The sequence below is a fragment of the Protobothrops mucrosquamatus genome, unplaced genomic scaffold, assembly GCF_001527695.2.
Source record: "Protobothrops mucrosquamatus isolate PMUCROS unplaced genomic scaffold, P.Mucros_1.0 scaffold_262, whole genome shotgun sequence".
In the NCBI taxonomy this organism is placed as follows: Eukaryota; Metazoa; Chordata; class Lepidosauria; order Squamata; family Viperidae; genus Protobothrops; species Protobothrops mucrosquamatus.
Genome location: NW_015386338.1, coordinates 916,945 through 934,269, shown reverse-complemented (window position 1 = coordinate 934,269; position 17,325 = coordinate 916,945). Strand labels below are relative to the sequence as shown.

General features: G+C 40.2%; 1 protein-coding gene across 2 annotated transcripts in view; it reads right to left on the bottom strand.

The window, feature by feature from the left end:
- PRPS2 (phosphoribosyl pyrophosphate synthetase 2) overlaps positions 1-14,264 on the bottom strand; it is a 34,385-nt gene extending 20,121 nt beyond the window's left edge. The window contains exons 1-2 of one of the 2 annotated variants that reach the window (XM_015831572.1): positions 14,094-14,264; positions 801-984 (exon numbers count right to left, since the gene is read on the bottom strand). In XM_015831572.1, the coding sequence (XP_015687058.1) occupies positions 801-984; positions 14,094-14,215 (306 nt within the window). In that variant the 5' untranslated portion in view covers positions 14,216-14,264. Of the gene's footprint in view, positions 1-800; positions 985-13,881; positions 14,062-14,093 lie in introns of those variants that run through there. The other variant, XM_015831573.2, reaches the window with a different exon arrangement.
- Positions 14,265-17,325: the final 3,061 nt, after the last annotated feature.

Sequence of the window (17,325 nt, the reverse complement as noted above, 5' to 3'; positions counted from 1 at the left end):
ACCTGACCTAGGGAGGATTTTAGGTAGGGATGATTTTAAGAAAATTTTAATTGACACACAGCTTCGAATATTTGGCTTTTAATTTGGTTTTATGGGGGTTTTTTTTTGTTCTTTGATGTATTTTGTTTGTCTGTTTTAATATGCTGTGCACCGCCCTGAGTCCTACGGGAGAAGGGCGGTATATAAATTAAATTATTAATTAAATTATTATTAAATAGAAAAAAATTATAAGTACCGGTACTAGTATAATAAACCTTTTGCAGTGGCCTGGGTGCTCAATCCTAGCCAGATTTAAGAACTTTTAACAATTGTTTTTAATGTTTAAGAACAGAAACTTTTTTCACTATTGTTTCTGGTTTGGAACTTCTTAAGATAATACAGCCCAATTCTTCTGTAGCTTCGTATACCACTTTTAGCCCCTTCCCTGCCACAGAAAAATAAAAATTATACTTAGCTAAACAGATATAAAACAATAATTATCTTATAAAATGCTCTCTTTTTCCATTTAAAATAATATAATAGCAAAAGGTAGACTCGTAATCCTAAAAAACTTTAGCTTTTTGACACATCATCATAGTTCTCATTTTGTGCAATGACAACATTGTGGGCTCCCTTTCCTACCTTCCAAAACTCCTGAGGGGGCAAGAGCGGACGAATGGGAAGCTGAGCACTTCACAAAATATTGTACCAAACAAATCAGTTATGGAACAAATGGTTTACCTGTAAATAAATTATCTCTATTTCATAATCTTCATAATCTTATTAAACTGATTAATGGAGAATTCTCACCCCTCACTTACCTTATCTTTCTTATCTTGCCTGGCATAAGGAAAACATGGAATTACTGCAGTCACACGGGAAGATGATGCAATTTTGCAAGCATTGATCATGATAAGAAGCTCCATCAAGTTGTCATTTATTTCTCCACAACCACTTTGGATAATGTACACATCTTCTCCTCTAACACTTTCACCAATCTCCACACTGAAAGAAAGATTAAAATATGTGCTGTGACAGCGATGACAACTGAGCATCCTAATCTTATAGACCATTAATATTTTGCATTCATAATTGACTTATTTCCAAGTTAGCCCTCTTCAGAAATAGATAAAAGTAAGCAGGGAGTGGTTACATGCTGAGCCTGTTTGCATTTCTTTTCAGATATAGGCATCCATTCATTTATGGACTTATTTATTTCCATTAATATATTCACGTGGTTAGCTCCATCATGGGATTCATATTTTTTTTTTAATGCAGTTTAGAGGCTACCCAAGTCCACAAGACTGTATCTGGTTTACAACTTTCAAACCAGGAAACAGTAAAAAAAAAAAAAAAAGAGAATAACACAAAAGTCCTACAAGGTCTCACAATCCACCTTATTCCCTAGGGCAGGGGTAGGCAACCTTGGCTCTTTTATGACTCGTGGACTTCAACTCCCAGAATTCCTGAGCCAGCATGCTGGCTCAGGAATTCTGGGAGTTGAAGTCCACGAGTCATAAAAGAGCCAAGGTTGCCTACCATTGCCCTAGGGAAATAGTCAGATTTTTCAACAACTTTCTGAATATCATCAGGATGAGAAACACACAGACTTCTGGGGACATTTTTGGAAGGGTGGGAATCAGTAACAATATTAAAAACATAACAAAAGGTTATATAAAGATCCAAGTCTATAGAGCATGAGTCTTGAGCACACTCTTGTACTGCAGTGAGTCTTGGACTCTTCACGCACGGCAAAAGAGAAAGCTGAACACTTTTCATATGCGCTGTCTCCGACGTATTCTTAGCATCACCTGGCATGACAAAATCCCAAATAGCGCAGTCCTGGAATGTGCTAGAATCTCTAGCATGTATACACTATTGAAACAGCGACGTCTACGCTGGCTTGGGCATGTCGTGAGGATGGCTGATGGTCGGATTCCGAAAGATCTCCTGTATGGAGAACTAATGCAAGGAAAGCGCCCCAGAGGGAGACCTGAGCTGCGATATAAGAATATCTGCAAGAGGGACCTAAAGGCCTTGGCAATGGACATTAACAGCTGGGAATCCTTGACCTCTGATCGTTCAGCCTGGAGGCTAAAGACGCAGCAGGCCCTTCTCCAATTTGAAGAGACACTTGTGCGGCAGGCTGAGGCAAAGAGACAGTCCCGAAACCAGCGAAACCTGGGGGCTGGACAGGGGACAGATTGTATCTGCCCTCAGTGTGGAAGGGACTGCCATTCTCAAATTGGCCTTTTTAGCCACACCAGATGCTGCCTTAGGACCTCTTTCCAGAGCACGATATCATAGTCTCTCGAGACTGAAGGATGCCAATGAACAAAAGGTTTGTCCTATATTTCCTTAAGGAGACAATTTTAAAATGCACTTTTTAAAAACAGCTGCAGGAAAATAGATATCTCATTGGCATACTGATATGAGTCTTCTCTCAAGCCAATACCCTGAGAGCAGTGTAAAATTGCTACTGTTCACTGGCTATGTTGAAGTACATCCAAGTATGGCTTAATTTTTTTTTAAGTCATTCCGTTCTGTAGATTGGACAGTCAATACCATTCAGCCTGAACTTCTGCACCTTTTAAAACAAACAAGCAAAATGAGGGAGAAAGGATTTTTGAGGTGTCACTTTTTTGTTGTAGAATTCATTTTTAAAAATAACAAATATCCATAACAAATAATGGAAGCAACAGTTCAAAACATGTATGAAGCTTCACTGCACAAAAAGTAACAGAACTGAACCTAGGAAAGAAACAAGAGCAATGGAGTCATTTCAATCCAGCCCATCAGTAAAAGTGAAAATACATTTTTATGCCTGCTGCCAAGTACACACTTACATTTAGCCACCTGAAAACTCAGCACTATATCTGAAATGCACATGGGACAGTACCTTCCTTGGCATTTGGCTCCCTGCTTAGGAAAAAAAATGCAACTCAGAAAGGAACCTATACTTGTTTTATAGATGGAGGAATGTAATGGTATATCAATTTGATCTTGAGATTCCTACCCATATCCAACTTTCCAATTGCTACACTATTTTATGCTACACTATTTTATAATGTACAAAGTAGCCCTAAAATGCAATAAAGTGGCACAACATAGAATACATGAGTCATCCACAATTAAGTGAATATGGAAGTTTAAAGACATTCCTTCTTTTCTATCTACTGAGTTTCCCTGAAAATAAGACCCAGTCTTATATTTTTTTTTGCCTCCAAAAGAGGCATTATGTCTTATTTTCAGGGTTTGTTTTATTTTTTTCCAGGAGCTGCCCCACGTGCTTCACACCTGCTTACCGTGCTGCAAGGCTTTTGCTGCCGTTGCTGTGAGGCATTATGTTGCAGCCGCTGCCGTGAGGCGCGTCCTGCTGTTGTTGCTGCCGCCAGAAGGCGGATCCAGCCACTGTTGCCGTTGCAAGGCACATCCCGCCACTGTTGCCGCAGCCACAAGGCGCGTCCTGTGGCTGTTGCCGCCTTATGGCGGCAGCAATGGTGGCAGGACACACCTCGCAACGGCAGCAATGGTGGCAGGATGCACTTCGCAGTGGCGGCAGCAACAACGGCAGGACATGCCTCGCAGCAGCGGCAACAGCAGCAGGATGTGCCTCACAGCAGCAGAACCCTGCGGCACAATAAGCGGGATATGGGGCACATGGGACAGCTCCCCCCTCCCCCACCTCATGTCTTAGCAAATAAGTAGGGCTTATTTTGGGGGTAGGGCTTATATAAGGCCCACCCCCCAAAAAAAGTCAAGCTTATTTTTGGGGTAGGGCTTATTTTTGGGAAAACACAGTATATACTACTGAAACTCTTTGTGTCTATTTGATTGTTTCAGTTGGGTGAAACAGTGCAATTTTTGAATCAACATACAAAAAATGGTCTAATTTACAGAATATGTCCAAAACTCAGGATTCATTACCATATGGTATGGAAATCTAGCAAAGTTGTGGCTGCTTCAGCCACGGCCAGGTGATTGTCATTTCCAACGCTCCAAACCATTTTCCTAAACAAACAACAACAACAAAATACCAATGGGGAAGATCATTCCTGTTTCCACAGGTCATGTTGTCTAATTAAACTTATAAGAGCCTAACTTTTGCATTACACTGTTATTACTAATTAACTATCCTCCCCTCCTCCTCCTCCCCTCTCCAGTTTAAGCAATCTTCAGAAATGACAATATAGATCAATGATGGCGAACCTTTTAGAGACCGAGTGCCCAAACTGCAACCCAAAACCCACTTATGCATCGCTGGGTGCCGGATGGGTGTGGCCCACTGAGTGGGCGTGGCCCACTGAGTGGGCGAAGCTATGGTAGCCATGGCAGCGTGGGTAGGCGTGGCCAGGGTGGGCATGGCCATCTTGATGTTGCTTCTGGGGAGGGATTCTTTACGTGTCCTCCTTTCCCCGCTAGCCTTTTGCAAAGCGCGCAAATGGATGCCGTGTCCTACTTGTCTTCTCCAAACTCACGCCCACCATCATTTCCAAAGGGTGTCTGCTCGCTCACTTGCTCTCTTGCACTCCCGCCAAAACCTGCTTTTATACTGGTTCCCCTCTCCCCACCCAGCTCTCGCGGCTGTTCCCACGAGCGCTGCTGAATTCGGTTTTCCTGCCCTCTCCAATTCCCACTAGTCAGGTGCACGTGGATAGGGGGAGGAGCGTCCCTCCGGCCCGCGTGCTGACAGAAAGGGCTCTGCGTGCCCAGTTTGGCATGCGTGCCATAGGTTCGACACCACGGGTATAGGGTTTCCTGCCTGAGCAGGGGGTTGGACTAGATGACCTCCAAGATTCCTTCCAACAATATTATTATTATTATTATTATTATTATTATTATTATTATTATTATTATTATTATTATTATTATTATTATTATTATTATTATTATTATAATATATTTCCATCTAGGGGAGCAATCGATTGCTCAGTTTTAATGAGGCTGCTGCTTCTTTCTTTGATTATTGTGTTTCCTTCTATGTGTGACATACCTCCATTTGTCTTCCTCCAAGGTTTATCAGTAGTAACTCCTCTGGGAGTTATTTGTTCATTATTTAGTTCGGTTTGGGTAGAGCTTTCTTTCGTATGTTTTTCGTATGTTGGAGTTTGGCTAGAGTTGCCTCTAGATCTCTTACTTTTTCCTCTAGTAGTTTACATCTAATGCATGTATAATTTGGGTGTTCTTTGGACATAAGCACATACATGGAACATGTATTGCATACCACAATAGTATCAGCTGCCTGTTCCATGAGTTTGTTGTTTGAAAATCCCTTTTTGGTTGGTGAATGTGCTTTTCTATTAGCCTTGTTTCTTTCTTCTCTGTTCTAAGTAATTGTGCCTATTTTTTTCCTAACCTTTTTTCTGCCTGTTTGTGTTCATTTTTCTACCTTGTTATTTATTCAACCTTCTTACTATTATGTTAGTTTCATTTATCCTTTTCTTCCCTTTATTTTTTTTTAAGTTTTTGAGCTCCAATTCCTTTTTATTCTTTACTAAGGATCTTCTCTCCCTTCCTATTGGGACCTCAAACTTAATTGTTACCTTCACTTTCGTTGTTCGCTACTCCGGCCTCTTGTTGTTTTCTCTGCCAGCTCCCTTCTTTCTTTCAGGGCTTGTCTCTGCTCTGGTGAAGCCTCCGTTTAGCTTTCCGGTCGGCTCAGCTCCGCTGTCTGGTCTACTCCTCTCAGCCGGCCACTCAGCTTTAGAGATCAGAGCTCTCTAGCTCGCAGCATCTCTGTTGCTGCTGCTGCGTTTCTCCCCCCCCATCAAGTTTTGTTTTGCTTCTTATCCAAAAAGCTTCTTCAGCTCTGACTGGATGGTGAGGAATGGAAGGACACAGGCGCAGGCCGCCAGGGAAGAATCTGTGTTGTCTGCATCTCAAACTGAAGTTCCTGTAGTCGGCAATTTTTCTGGAAATCAGTTTCTGGATGACTGAGAATCTCCATAGACATTTAGCTATGCACTTTGAGATGAACACCCTTTGAATGGTGAGGGAGTATGAACTGACAACACAGATTCATCCCCGGCAGCCTGTGCCTGTGTTCAGCAATGAAGGGACATAGAGCAGAAAACATCCAGCAGAAAGCACAGCTCCACAACACAGTTCTTTCAGCAGTTCCAAGAAGGCTCCACACACATTTGTACTACTCAGGTCACCGTGAGGACACAGACAAACCTCCAAGTGGCCTCAATGACTCTCTAGTCTAAAAGAATACAAATGACCAGCTATCTAAAAGGAATATAAATCCTTCCATTCCCCACCATCCAGTCAGAGCTGAAGAAGCTTTTTGGATGACAAGTGAAACGTTTAAAAAAAAACCCAAGAAAGTCCAGTTGCCTCTTGTAAAAGCACCTTTGGGACACTGATTAACCTGTTGGTAAAGAGGAATGGAAAAATAGGGACAGAATGGAATCTCCCCTACTTTGAATTGGGATAGACAGATCTCATATTTAATGCGTAGCTTTCAAACTCAAAGTTAAAAAGTGCTTTACTGTTTAGTTATTATATTTATGTGCTGCTCATCTCACTACTGGAGGCAACTCTGGGTGGCTTATAACATATATGCTTTGTTGCATGTGGGGGTCTCAAACATAGTACTTGTCTTCAATTTTTAAAGCTTCCATGTCTTTTCTCAGGAGCAAAAAAAAGGGTGACAGAATAGTCTAACTCAAATCTAGGCCTTCAATTATTTTGAAATGAGTTCAGATAACCTATATCAGTGATGGCGAACCTTTTAGAGACCAAGTGCCCAAACTGCAACCCAAAACCCACTTATGCATCGTCGGGTGCCGGGTGGGTGTGGCCCATTGGGTGGGTGTGGCCCATTGGGTAGGTGTGGCCCATTGGGTGGGCGTGGTTGCGATGGTAACAGCAGACTGGGTGGGACTAAAAAGATCAATCAATTCCAACTTTGCAAGATCTTTTTTTTTCCCGCGAGAAGTTGAAATTGACTGATTGATTGAACCTTTTGTTTTGTACACGGCTGCGGAGGCCTAAAGTGAAAAGGTTTTATAAAACCCAGCTAAAGGCCTAGGACTGGGGCGACGGCGCACGTGCCCACAGAGAGGGCTCTGAGTGCCACTTCTGGCACCCGTGCCATAGGTTCACCACCATTGACCTATATTATAAAAACATTTTAATTTTGGTTTTACTACTATCTAAATCTGTTTTATGTTCAAGAGCAATGCTAAATTACAGACAGTTGTTTTGGAAAGCTTTGTAAACGAAATTGTAAGCTAATATTTTAAGAACATTTGTCAGGCTACCTGTTTGGCAACTTTGCTACATGAACTCTTAATTCAGAGTATCACAAAAGAAAAACTCTTGATGTTTGTTTATATCCCATCTTTCAGTGAAATTCTCAGAGGAATAAATACAGTCAAGGATACAAATTAAAATACACTGCCTATATGTAAATGGATCATGGAGTTGTATCCTTCATTAAACAAAACACAACAACAACACAGGATTACTTCCCCCAGCCAATCAATCTTAAGCACTGTAGTAGTTAGCCCTATACCATCTCATGCCTCTCCAATGAACTATGTTATATGAACAGCTCACAAGGGATGTACAATATTAACAATCCTTTCCCACCCATTTATGAGGCTGTTTCATTTTTCCCTGCCTATGGCATATATGGGAGTGAAAAAAGCTGACTACATTGTCAAGGTTTCCTTTTTTAAGTAAGTAAGTAAGTAAGTAAGTAAGTAAGTAAGTAAGTAAGTAAGTAAGTAAGTAAGCAAGCAAGCAAGCAAGCAAGCAAGCAAGCAAGCAAGCAAGCAAGCAAAGCAAGCAAGCAAGCAGACTGAATGAGTTCAAATGGCAAAGAATCACCATCCAGTGCCTGACTGCATGCAGAAATAAATCTTTTGGAAAGGGAGAATATAGCTATATTATCAAATGCAAAATACATGATGTGTCTCAATGCATTAAAAATGGGAATATTTTACAATCTCAAAACATAAAGATAATTAAGGCTAAGCAGTATAAAAGATTAATATTGTAGTTCTATGCAAAATCACTTCTTGTATGTACACTAAGAGCTTATGCACCGGAAACAAATTCTTTGTGTGTCCAATCACACTTGGCTAATTAAAAAAATCTATTCTATTCTTTGAGGGGAAAATCACTAACTTCCAGAGGATTTACAATGCTTGTGCATACCAGAAATGGAGAACCAAAGACCCTCCAGCTCTTATTCAGGAATACTTCCTGAACATTAGCCAAGATGGCTAGGTCTGATGGCAGCTGATCTTCATCATCTAGATTCTAGACGGCTTTCAGTTAGCCACCTTAGTGCACAAGAATGAAATCTTGCTCTGCCTGTTTCAAACATTACCAACTCTGTTTAAACCAATGGCAGAGGGATATCTCTAAGTTTATACAGCAGGGGGAAAAACCAAGAATTAGATATAAATTATTACAAGATGCTAAGGAAAGAAGAGGTTTAGGTTTACCTGATTTGAAACTATATTTTGATGCTTGTTTGGTTTGGCTAAAAGAGTGGATAAACCTTCAGAATAAGAGGTTACTGGACCTAGAAGGCCATGAATTAAGGTTTGGTTGGTATGGCTATCTGTGGTATGACAAAGTTAAAGTAAACGTTGATTTTAATAATCATTTTACCAGGCATGCTATTTTGAGTTTGGATTAAATATAAACAAGGTTCTCTACGAAGATGCCACTTTGGGTTTCCCCGCAAGAAGCCTTTTTTTTTAGAAAAGAGATGGTGATGAGGCCAAATTGGTGGACCTATGGTAAAATATCTTTCAACCTGGGTGAGCCTACTCTCAAATCTAAGGAGGAGCTAGAATCAGAAGGTCATGTCTGCCATTGGTTTACATATATGCAACTGAAAGAAAGATTCAAGTTAGTTAAAAAGAATTATGGGTTCAATTTTGTTAAAAATGAATTGGAAAGCCTACAAAAGTTTACAAAATATTATTGAATTTAAATCTGGAAAATGAACAAGTAAAACATTGTATGATTCAGCGGGCAAGGAATTTGGGGTACAATATAATGCTTGAATGGGAAAATATGTGGAATAAAGGATTAAAAATTACATTAAATTATAATCTAAAAGAAAACTTTTACAAGATGATGTACTGTTGGTACTTAACACCAGCAAGTTATCAAAAATGCATAAAAGTATTTCAAATGAATGTTGGAAATGTAAAGGTAAAGAGTTTTACCATTTATGGTAAAACCTTTTTTCGACGGATTTTCCAGAGTTGCATTCTTTTCCTATTGTTTCCCTTCCTATCCTCATTTGTTTTTGAAAATGCCCCGCTGGCGGTATGGTGAGAGCAGGGTCCCCTCCAGCGCTGTCTGGCTCTAGGAGGAGCCATGAGGTGCCAGAGCACCATAGCCAGAGTGTGGCTTGATTGGCTGGGTCAGACCATGTGGTGTGGAAGCTGATAGTGGTGGTGGGAGACACATAAACATGGAGGCCATCTTTCACGAGAGGGTGAGTGAACTTTTTGCCCTCCCTTACAGAAGGTGTGATGTGAGGTTAAAAAGAGGCAAAGCGAGAGGAAAGAAAGGCAGCTGGCGTGGAAGCTTGCCCAACAGCGAAACTTTGCTGTTTCAGTTCCTTGGGTAGTTCCAAGGCTGGGATGCCTACGAAAATCTCTTTTTAGTCTTTTATATTTTATATTCAAACTGCAGAGGGGAAGAATAAGAATAAAGCCAATGTCTTGTGATTTGGAGATATTATTATTAATAATATATATTAATGATGTATTGGTCAGATGTAAAGGTAGACCTACAGTATGAGGTTTCATCAGATCTATTTATTAAATTGGATTTAATTTAAAGGTAAATTAAAATTAATCTGTTCACTAACAAAGTTTCAACTTTAATTTGTTTCAAGTCAATATCCATATTAAACTCCAAACGTAAATTTTTCCACCTTGTTTGACAACTTCTTAAAAATAATTCAATCTTTTACAAGCAACTAAATTTTGTTTTATTGGGCCAATTTCATTCCACATAGAAAGCTGACATTTCCGCTCATTAAACTAAATGGGTATGCCAGTGGTAAATGTCCCAAAAGATTTAAAAAATGCCTTCTTGTAATTTAAAGCCACACAGTGCTTGGCAACATTAATAGTATTAACTTATCTTGAACAAAATCCTAGTCTTTTAGATACACTAAAAATTGAAGGGGTTTTTTTCAACTACAAAGATAAACCTTGTAGGGTAGGCAAGGCAGGTTGTATGATGTGTGTGAGTTCCAGCACTTTTTTTTTTTTTTTTTTTTACAAAAAAAGCACAGACAATTTTTACTAGTCAGGTAATATTACCGCTTTTCAAGCCTGTTAAAAGAGACACACCTAACAATTAGCAAGAAACAATAATTTTGGAGGAGACTGGTAAGAGATTGAATATGCTGACTAAATATTGATTCTGGAATTCATTTCAACTGGTCCAAAAGAACAAAAGTTTGTTGACCCTCAGGACAAGCCTTATCAATGTACATTTTCCTTGGAGGTGTGTGGAAATAGCCTGAATTTCAGGAAGAGGATTAGTACTCTTTAATACTAAGCCAATTGGTTAATTGTTCACTTCTAATAATGCACAGGGCAAAACTGTGTAATAATGCTACTCATGTAATAATGTTCTGATAAGAACAGAACAAATGCAGTCAGCAAGATCTTCCCTAGACTGCATGCCTTCCAAACATGAAGAGTCTATAGATCACAGAATTGACTTCAGTCGATCTGGTCAACTATCAGTCATGTTATATGAGAATTATGGAAGCTACAGTTTTAACATGTTTAGAGGGGACCAGTTTAGAGAAGGCTAGGCTAGAAATAAAACTTGAGATGGGCTAATAATATTTGCCCATCAGCAAAACAAAATAAAACATCAAGTTACAAATGTTTTCTATCCACAGCTAAGCTAAGAAAGTGTAGGCATTTTTCAGTAACTATACAGAATATTAAATGCAGAGCACAACACAAATATAAAACAGTGCGTATCTATTGCTGCATGTGCCAGGTAGTAGTAAAGACTGACATCAATTTCCCAGTGTGTGTGTGTGAGTGCACGCACACACTCTCAGTGACATATGGTGACTTTGGGCCGCTTACCCTGTCTCAGTTCAGTCCACCTCACAGGACTGTTGTTGTGAAGTAAGAGAGAAGTGTATTATGTATTTTCACCACCTTGCTTTACTTATAAACAGTATAAACAGTAATAATTAGATAAAAATCTAATTATAGATAGTAACAAAAAGAAAAAAACATCAGCAATGTATCAGTATCACTTCATTTCCTATTACTTAATAACTGAAATTAACTCAAGGATGGTGAGATGAGCTTGGATATAGGAAATCAGCTCCAGATAGAACTTCCATTTCCTATTGTGATTATTGGCTATCTTGCAGAATTACTCTAATGATAAAATATGATTCCATACTTTCTTAAGAAGTTGAATACAGAATCCAACTGTATTCTCTTAAAATAATTTTATTTAGAAGACACATGGGGAAAAAATGAAGATAAAAAGACAAACCATGAAAAAAAAATTCTTGATAACATTATAAGAGTGATTTGTTATTATCTTCTTCCACGATGGTGTTGGGTATTTTTGGAGAGGTGGGGGGACTTTCTGGTTTACTCTGCTGCCGCCGATATTCTCCAACTCAAGTACTAACTAGATTGAATTCTACTTAGCTTTTTGGATCTGTCAAAGTTGACTAGCATTCAAATTAAGCATAAATAAAAAAACACAATTAAATAGATCAAGCATAGACTAATGTAGCATAACATAGTGAATTTGCAGTGTAAGTTAAAAGAATAAACAAGAATTCAAAAATAGAGAAGCATTTTATGTAAAATATTCATATGGAGGCAGAAAAATTAAAGTGCCAATAGTGGAATAGATAAAAAGGAATTGGTAAGCCAGGACTAAAAGTGAATTGACAAAACCTTGGGGTTTTGTGCTACTTCAGCTCTTCAAGAATTACCTGAAGAATGAATGCCAAATCCAATTCTTTTCTTAAAGATTTATTTTCCACAAAATATTCTGTGTCCTCATATTTCTTTATAATAATAGTAATGGGTATCCCTAGCTTATAAAAGAGACCACAGGGAAATATAACTGGCTATTGGCATCAGCCATTTTCAATTCCTAGTGACCATATAGATTTTCTCCATGATGATCTATCCCTAACCTATTCTTTCAAGTTTCCAAGTATAATAATAGCATTTAAGTATCCTAAGATATGACACATAAAAGAAGGAATAAGCTTATTTTCTTGCAGAACATAGATTAAAACTGCAAGGAATTACGTTTATGCTCGATATAAAGAGGAGCTTTTTGACTGTACAATGCCAGCCTTTGGAACAGATTGAGCTCTTGAAATGGTGAATTCTTTCCTAGAGTTCTTCAACGAAGTCTGGTCATTTGTCCAACATTCCTGATAGATCCTGTACTGAATAGGACATCGGATTAGTTGACTCTCATTGTCTCTTTCAGTTCTATTACTCCATGACTATGAGACAACATAATGAATATAATACAGAGTAAGTGCTTTTATTAATCAAAAAGTGAAAAATAAATTAAATGAACAATTCTTGACTTAATGTGACTGATAATATAATAACCATATAGATTAAACTTAAGAAAAATAAGCCTATTTAACTATATTCATGTTAATTTAATTAAATAGCTTTATTTATTCTGTTACTTGCTTTCACAACAACTATCATGCTATTCAGAAGAACCACTGTTACTGTTCTTGATTGCTTTTACTGTGGAGGAACATATGTAATAAGCTTTGTCTATGCAATTATTAATGAACACCCCCAGCATTTTTGAGGTCACAGCTAGATCACAGATGGCAACATAATGGGATATGGAGCAAATAAATGTTCCCGAGTAAATTTAGAACAGTTCAAGGAGGAAATGTTAAGCACATATATTTAAAAATAAAGAACTACAGTTCCACTCCCTATACTTAGAAACAATGTACAACAAATCTAGTGAATTTTAAACTATTTTTAAATATTGTTCAACGCATGTTTTTTTAATCTTGTAAGTGGATTTTTCCAAGTGAAATTAGTTGAGAAGGAAAAACTTTCACATTATTTGTAATTTTGCTTGATGACTCCACTAAACTTTTCCTAGTCACATGATCAGTGGAAAACAGAACATTTGCTGAGAAGCAGCAAGAAAGTTAGGTAATGATGAAACCAACAGGGTTTTTTAAACATTATTCAGTCCTTTTCATAAACAAGACTGTCACCACGAAGAGAAAAACAGTTTAAAGCTAGTAATAAAGTGTATGTAAGCTAAGTGAGTAGAGGGGATCATTAGTATGAGCAGTTTTGGTAAGTTATTAGTTGCAACTTGTGACCAAAACACAGCCTTAAAAGTACATCTTGGAAATATTATATGACAATAAGTGGAGTATTTTTAAATTCAGAACTAATTTGCACATAATTCACTTGGATGATTACCTAGACATTTTGTGTATCAATATGATCATTTTAAAAAAAAGATTATACCAGCAATACAAAAGTACTGTTGTCCAAAACTACTGAAAAGGTGATAATATTCCAGATAGTGTACCGAGGCTATAATTTGTGGTTAAGCAGGTCTGTTGATGTATAACGTAGGTAGCAGCTTCCAGACTAAACATACTGGTGTATACAGGAAGCAAAAGGATTAAAGAGGCCTCTAGTAGGAACTTTTTTTTTTTAAAATAAATGCCAGCAAAATTATCCAGAGCAGTGTTCTTCGGGACGCATGCAATGTTTATTTCATAAAGTTCTCCCTGATTATTTATTCAGCAGTCTCCTCCCCCCAATTAGAAGGATCACAAGTAACACTAATGGTAGTCTTGTCCACCATCAAGACCTGTCCACGCAGGAACGGGACGAGACTTACAGGCGATTGGAGCAGGCTGCGCTTTCCAGAAATCCTTGTCCTGGCCGCACTATTCACTTAACAGGTTCATACCCACTCTTCTTTCATCTGCCGCCCCAATTTCCACATCCTGAGTGCAAAGGAGCAATTCCTATCGGGGGACGGCACTGAGAACCGCGGAGATAACATCCAAGGGAGGCAGAGGCAGGCCGACCCATCGACCTTAGGCTCACCTGGTCTCCTGGTTGCTGAACTTCTTCGTCACCACCTTCCCCAGATCCAGCCCCAAGCGATCAGCCACGCGTTGGGACAAGTCCTGATGGGAACTCCCGCTGAAGAGCACGATGTTGGGCATGGCTGGGCACAGAAGGCCGAGACGAGTCGGAGCCGGGAAGAAGGAGGGGGAACGAAGCCACGCGAGGGAGAGAAAGAGAGAGCGGTCGCGCGCCACAGGCCGACCAAATAACCGCGGCCCCGCCCCCTCCCTCGCGGAAAGCGCGCCAGAAGGTCGCCTTCCCCTCTGCCCGCCCCCATCGCTCTCCGGGGCCGCCGAGAGAACGGGACGGAGTGGGTGACGTTCTAGAAGGACGGGATTCAAAAGGGGAAGGAAAGGTCACGTGGTGGGAATGAGCCTGGAGGTAGAAAAATATGTCTACAATGTAATAATCCCAGTTTAAACATCCTGCGTCGATGGAGTCATGCTTGAAGAACTTGCGGAAAGGAGGGTCAAATCGTATGAAAATTTACCTCGGAAAAGTGTGCAGTTTAAGAATGCAAACTTTTACATTTTTTTATCTCTATGATGAGGGGAAGGCATTATGGATGGAAGGGTTTGGATGATGGGGAGCAAAGGTTGACGGGAAGGAGTCCAGGTCGATGGCAAAGGGATTCTGAAAAGGGAGAGAGCAGTTTGGGTGTAACCTGGTTGTTCTGCTGTGTTGGGAGAATTTGTTCCATGCTGATGGACTCACATTTCTCTTATTCTTAATTAGCGCACAAGTCAGGAAATTCTGTGCAGTTAAACTGTGCTACAGGTAGACCTCAATTTACAACCATTCATTTATTGACCTTTCAAAGTTATAATGGCAGTGAAAAAGAGACATGACCATTTTTCACACAATCATTGCAGCATCCCCATGGTCATGTGATCAAAATTCAGGGACTTGGCAACTGGCATGTATTTATGACAGTTGCACGATGATCACCATTTGTAACCTTCCCAACCGGCTTTTCAAGGATCAGACGAAAAAATATACCAGGAGTGTCAAACTCGCAACATCACCTGACGTATCACAACTTTTTTTCCATTGCCAGCAATGGGGTGGGCGTGGTTTCGCCATAACGCATCCAGCCCATGGGCTGGCAGTTTGACATCCCTGGAATATACATACAGATGAGGCCCTGGGGATTAGAAGGATCATATGTGGAGTTAGGACCCAGGCGTGGGTGTAATGAACATGAGAGTGAGGAATATGAATTCTGAGAGAAACGTTTACTCTTAAACAATTAAACAACTTTTATTTCTTTCTGCTAACTAGGGGATTTCCAATACAAGCTTGTTAACTTGCCAATACTTGATAGCATTACGAGGGGGGCTGCGGTGGGAAGAGGGGGGCTGCAGGGGCAATGAAGCGAGGCAGACTTACCTGTCAGAAACCACTTAGCCAGGATGTTGGCTACATGATTAGCTCACTTACAAAAATACTTTATTTACAAGCACCCCAGACTGCAGCCCCCCAAAAAGGAAGGCGTTGGTAATCGGAGATTCTATCCTCAAAGGAACAGGACCATCCATCTGCAGACCAGACATACAATCCAGGGAAGTATGCTGTCTCCCTGGAGCAAAAATCAAAGATGGGGCTGAGAACCTAACCAAAATAATTAGGCCCACAGATTACTATCCCTTCCTCCTCTACCACATTGGGACGAATGACACAACAAACAACCGGAGTACAATAGTGAGCGATTACAAACAACTAGACAATAAAGTTAAGAAGCTAGGAGCAAAAGTAGTGTTCTCATCAGTACTCCCAATGAAAGGCCAACACTCATTGAGGGGAAAAAAGAATTTTAGAAATAAACCAGACATGTCAAACTCATGACGTCGCGCAATGTATCGGGACGGTTTTGCCATTGCCGGCAGTGGGGTGGTGTGGCTTCCGGATGACGTGTCCAGCCTGCAGGCCGGCAGTTTGACACCCCTGAAATAAACCATTGGCTAAAGGGTTGGTGTCACCAAGAAAACTTTGGTTTCCTGGATAATGGATTGCATTTCCTACGCAAACGACTCTTGGCAAGGGATGGGCTGCATTGCACAAAAACGGGAAAATGTACTTGGAAAAAGACTGGCCCAACTCATCAATTTTAAACTAAAATTGAGGGGGAAGGGTGACCAATCTTTACAATCTCTAGAACCCAAAACCAATCATAAATCCCAAGAAAACAAATCAATGAGGTAGGCAGTGATGAAAAAAAAAAGAATGGTTGGAAACTGATCAAAGAGAGAAGCAACCTGGAATTAAAAAGAAACTTCCTAAGGACAATTAATCAGTGGAACAGCTTGCCTCCAGAAATCGTGGGCGCTCCATCACTGGAGATTTTTAAGAAGAGGCTAGACAGTCACTTGTCTGAAATGGTATAGGTCAGGGGTAGGCAACCTTGGCTCTTTTATGACTCGTGGACTTCAACTCCCAGAATTCCTGAGCCAGCCATGCTGGCTCAGGAATTCTGGGAGTTGAAGTCCACGAGTCATAAAAGAGCCAAGGTTGCCTACCCTTGGTATAGGTCCGCCTACTTGAGCAGGGGGCTGGATTAGAAGACCTCCAAGGTCTCTTCCAGCTCTATTCTATTCTAAAACCCAAAACCATGTAGCTAGAACATGAAACTAGAAACTTTGCAAGATACCCGTGACCTGAGGTGGGCAACAGGTGGTGTGACATTTAGCTATTTTGCATAGCAAGCGAGAAAGGTTTAGGGGGCTGCAATCCAGGTAACCAATATATGTTATGCATGCATTATTGGGGGAGAACAAAGGGGTGTATGTGATTCACCTTTGACTATAAAAACTGCTGGAAAACTAATCAGGGCCTTGGCAGCTTTCAAAGCCAGGGTCCTTATATCTTGGTACCAAAATAAAAGTATATTCTTGTTTCACACCTTGTGTTTGGTGGTCAATTGGCTTTGACACCAAGCTAAGGCCCAGTTTTGGGACAACAGTTTTGGTGGAGAATGCAGGCAGTTCACTTGGATCCACCACTGCCCAGGGACCTCCAAATCGCGTAAGTAGGTGGTTGAGAGGCCTCCAAATCGCTTAAGTAGGTGGTTGAGAGAGGAGTGAATGATTCCTAAAGATTATATCTGGCCAGGTACCTCAGCTATGCGCCCCCTAGAGGTAGCCGCCCTTCTCATGAACTCATCTGAGTTCTGACCCAGGAGGTTAAATAGCAAGGGTCTCTGGGCAGGGCA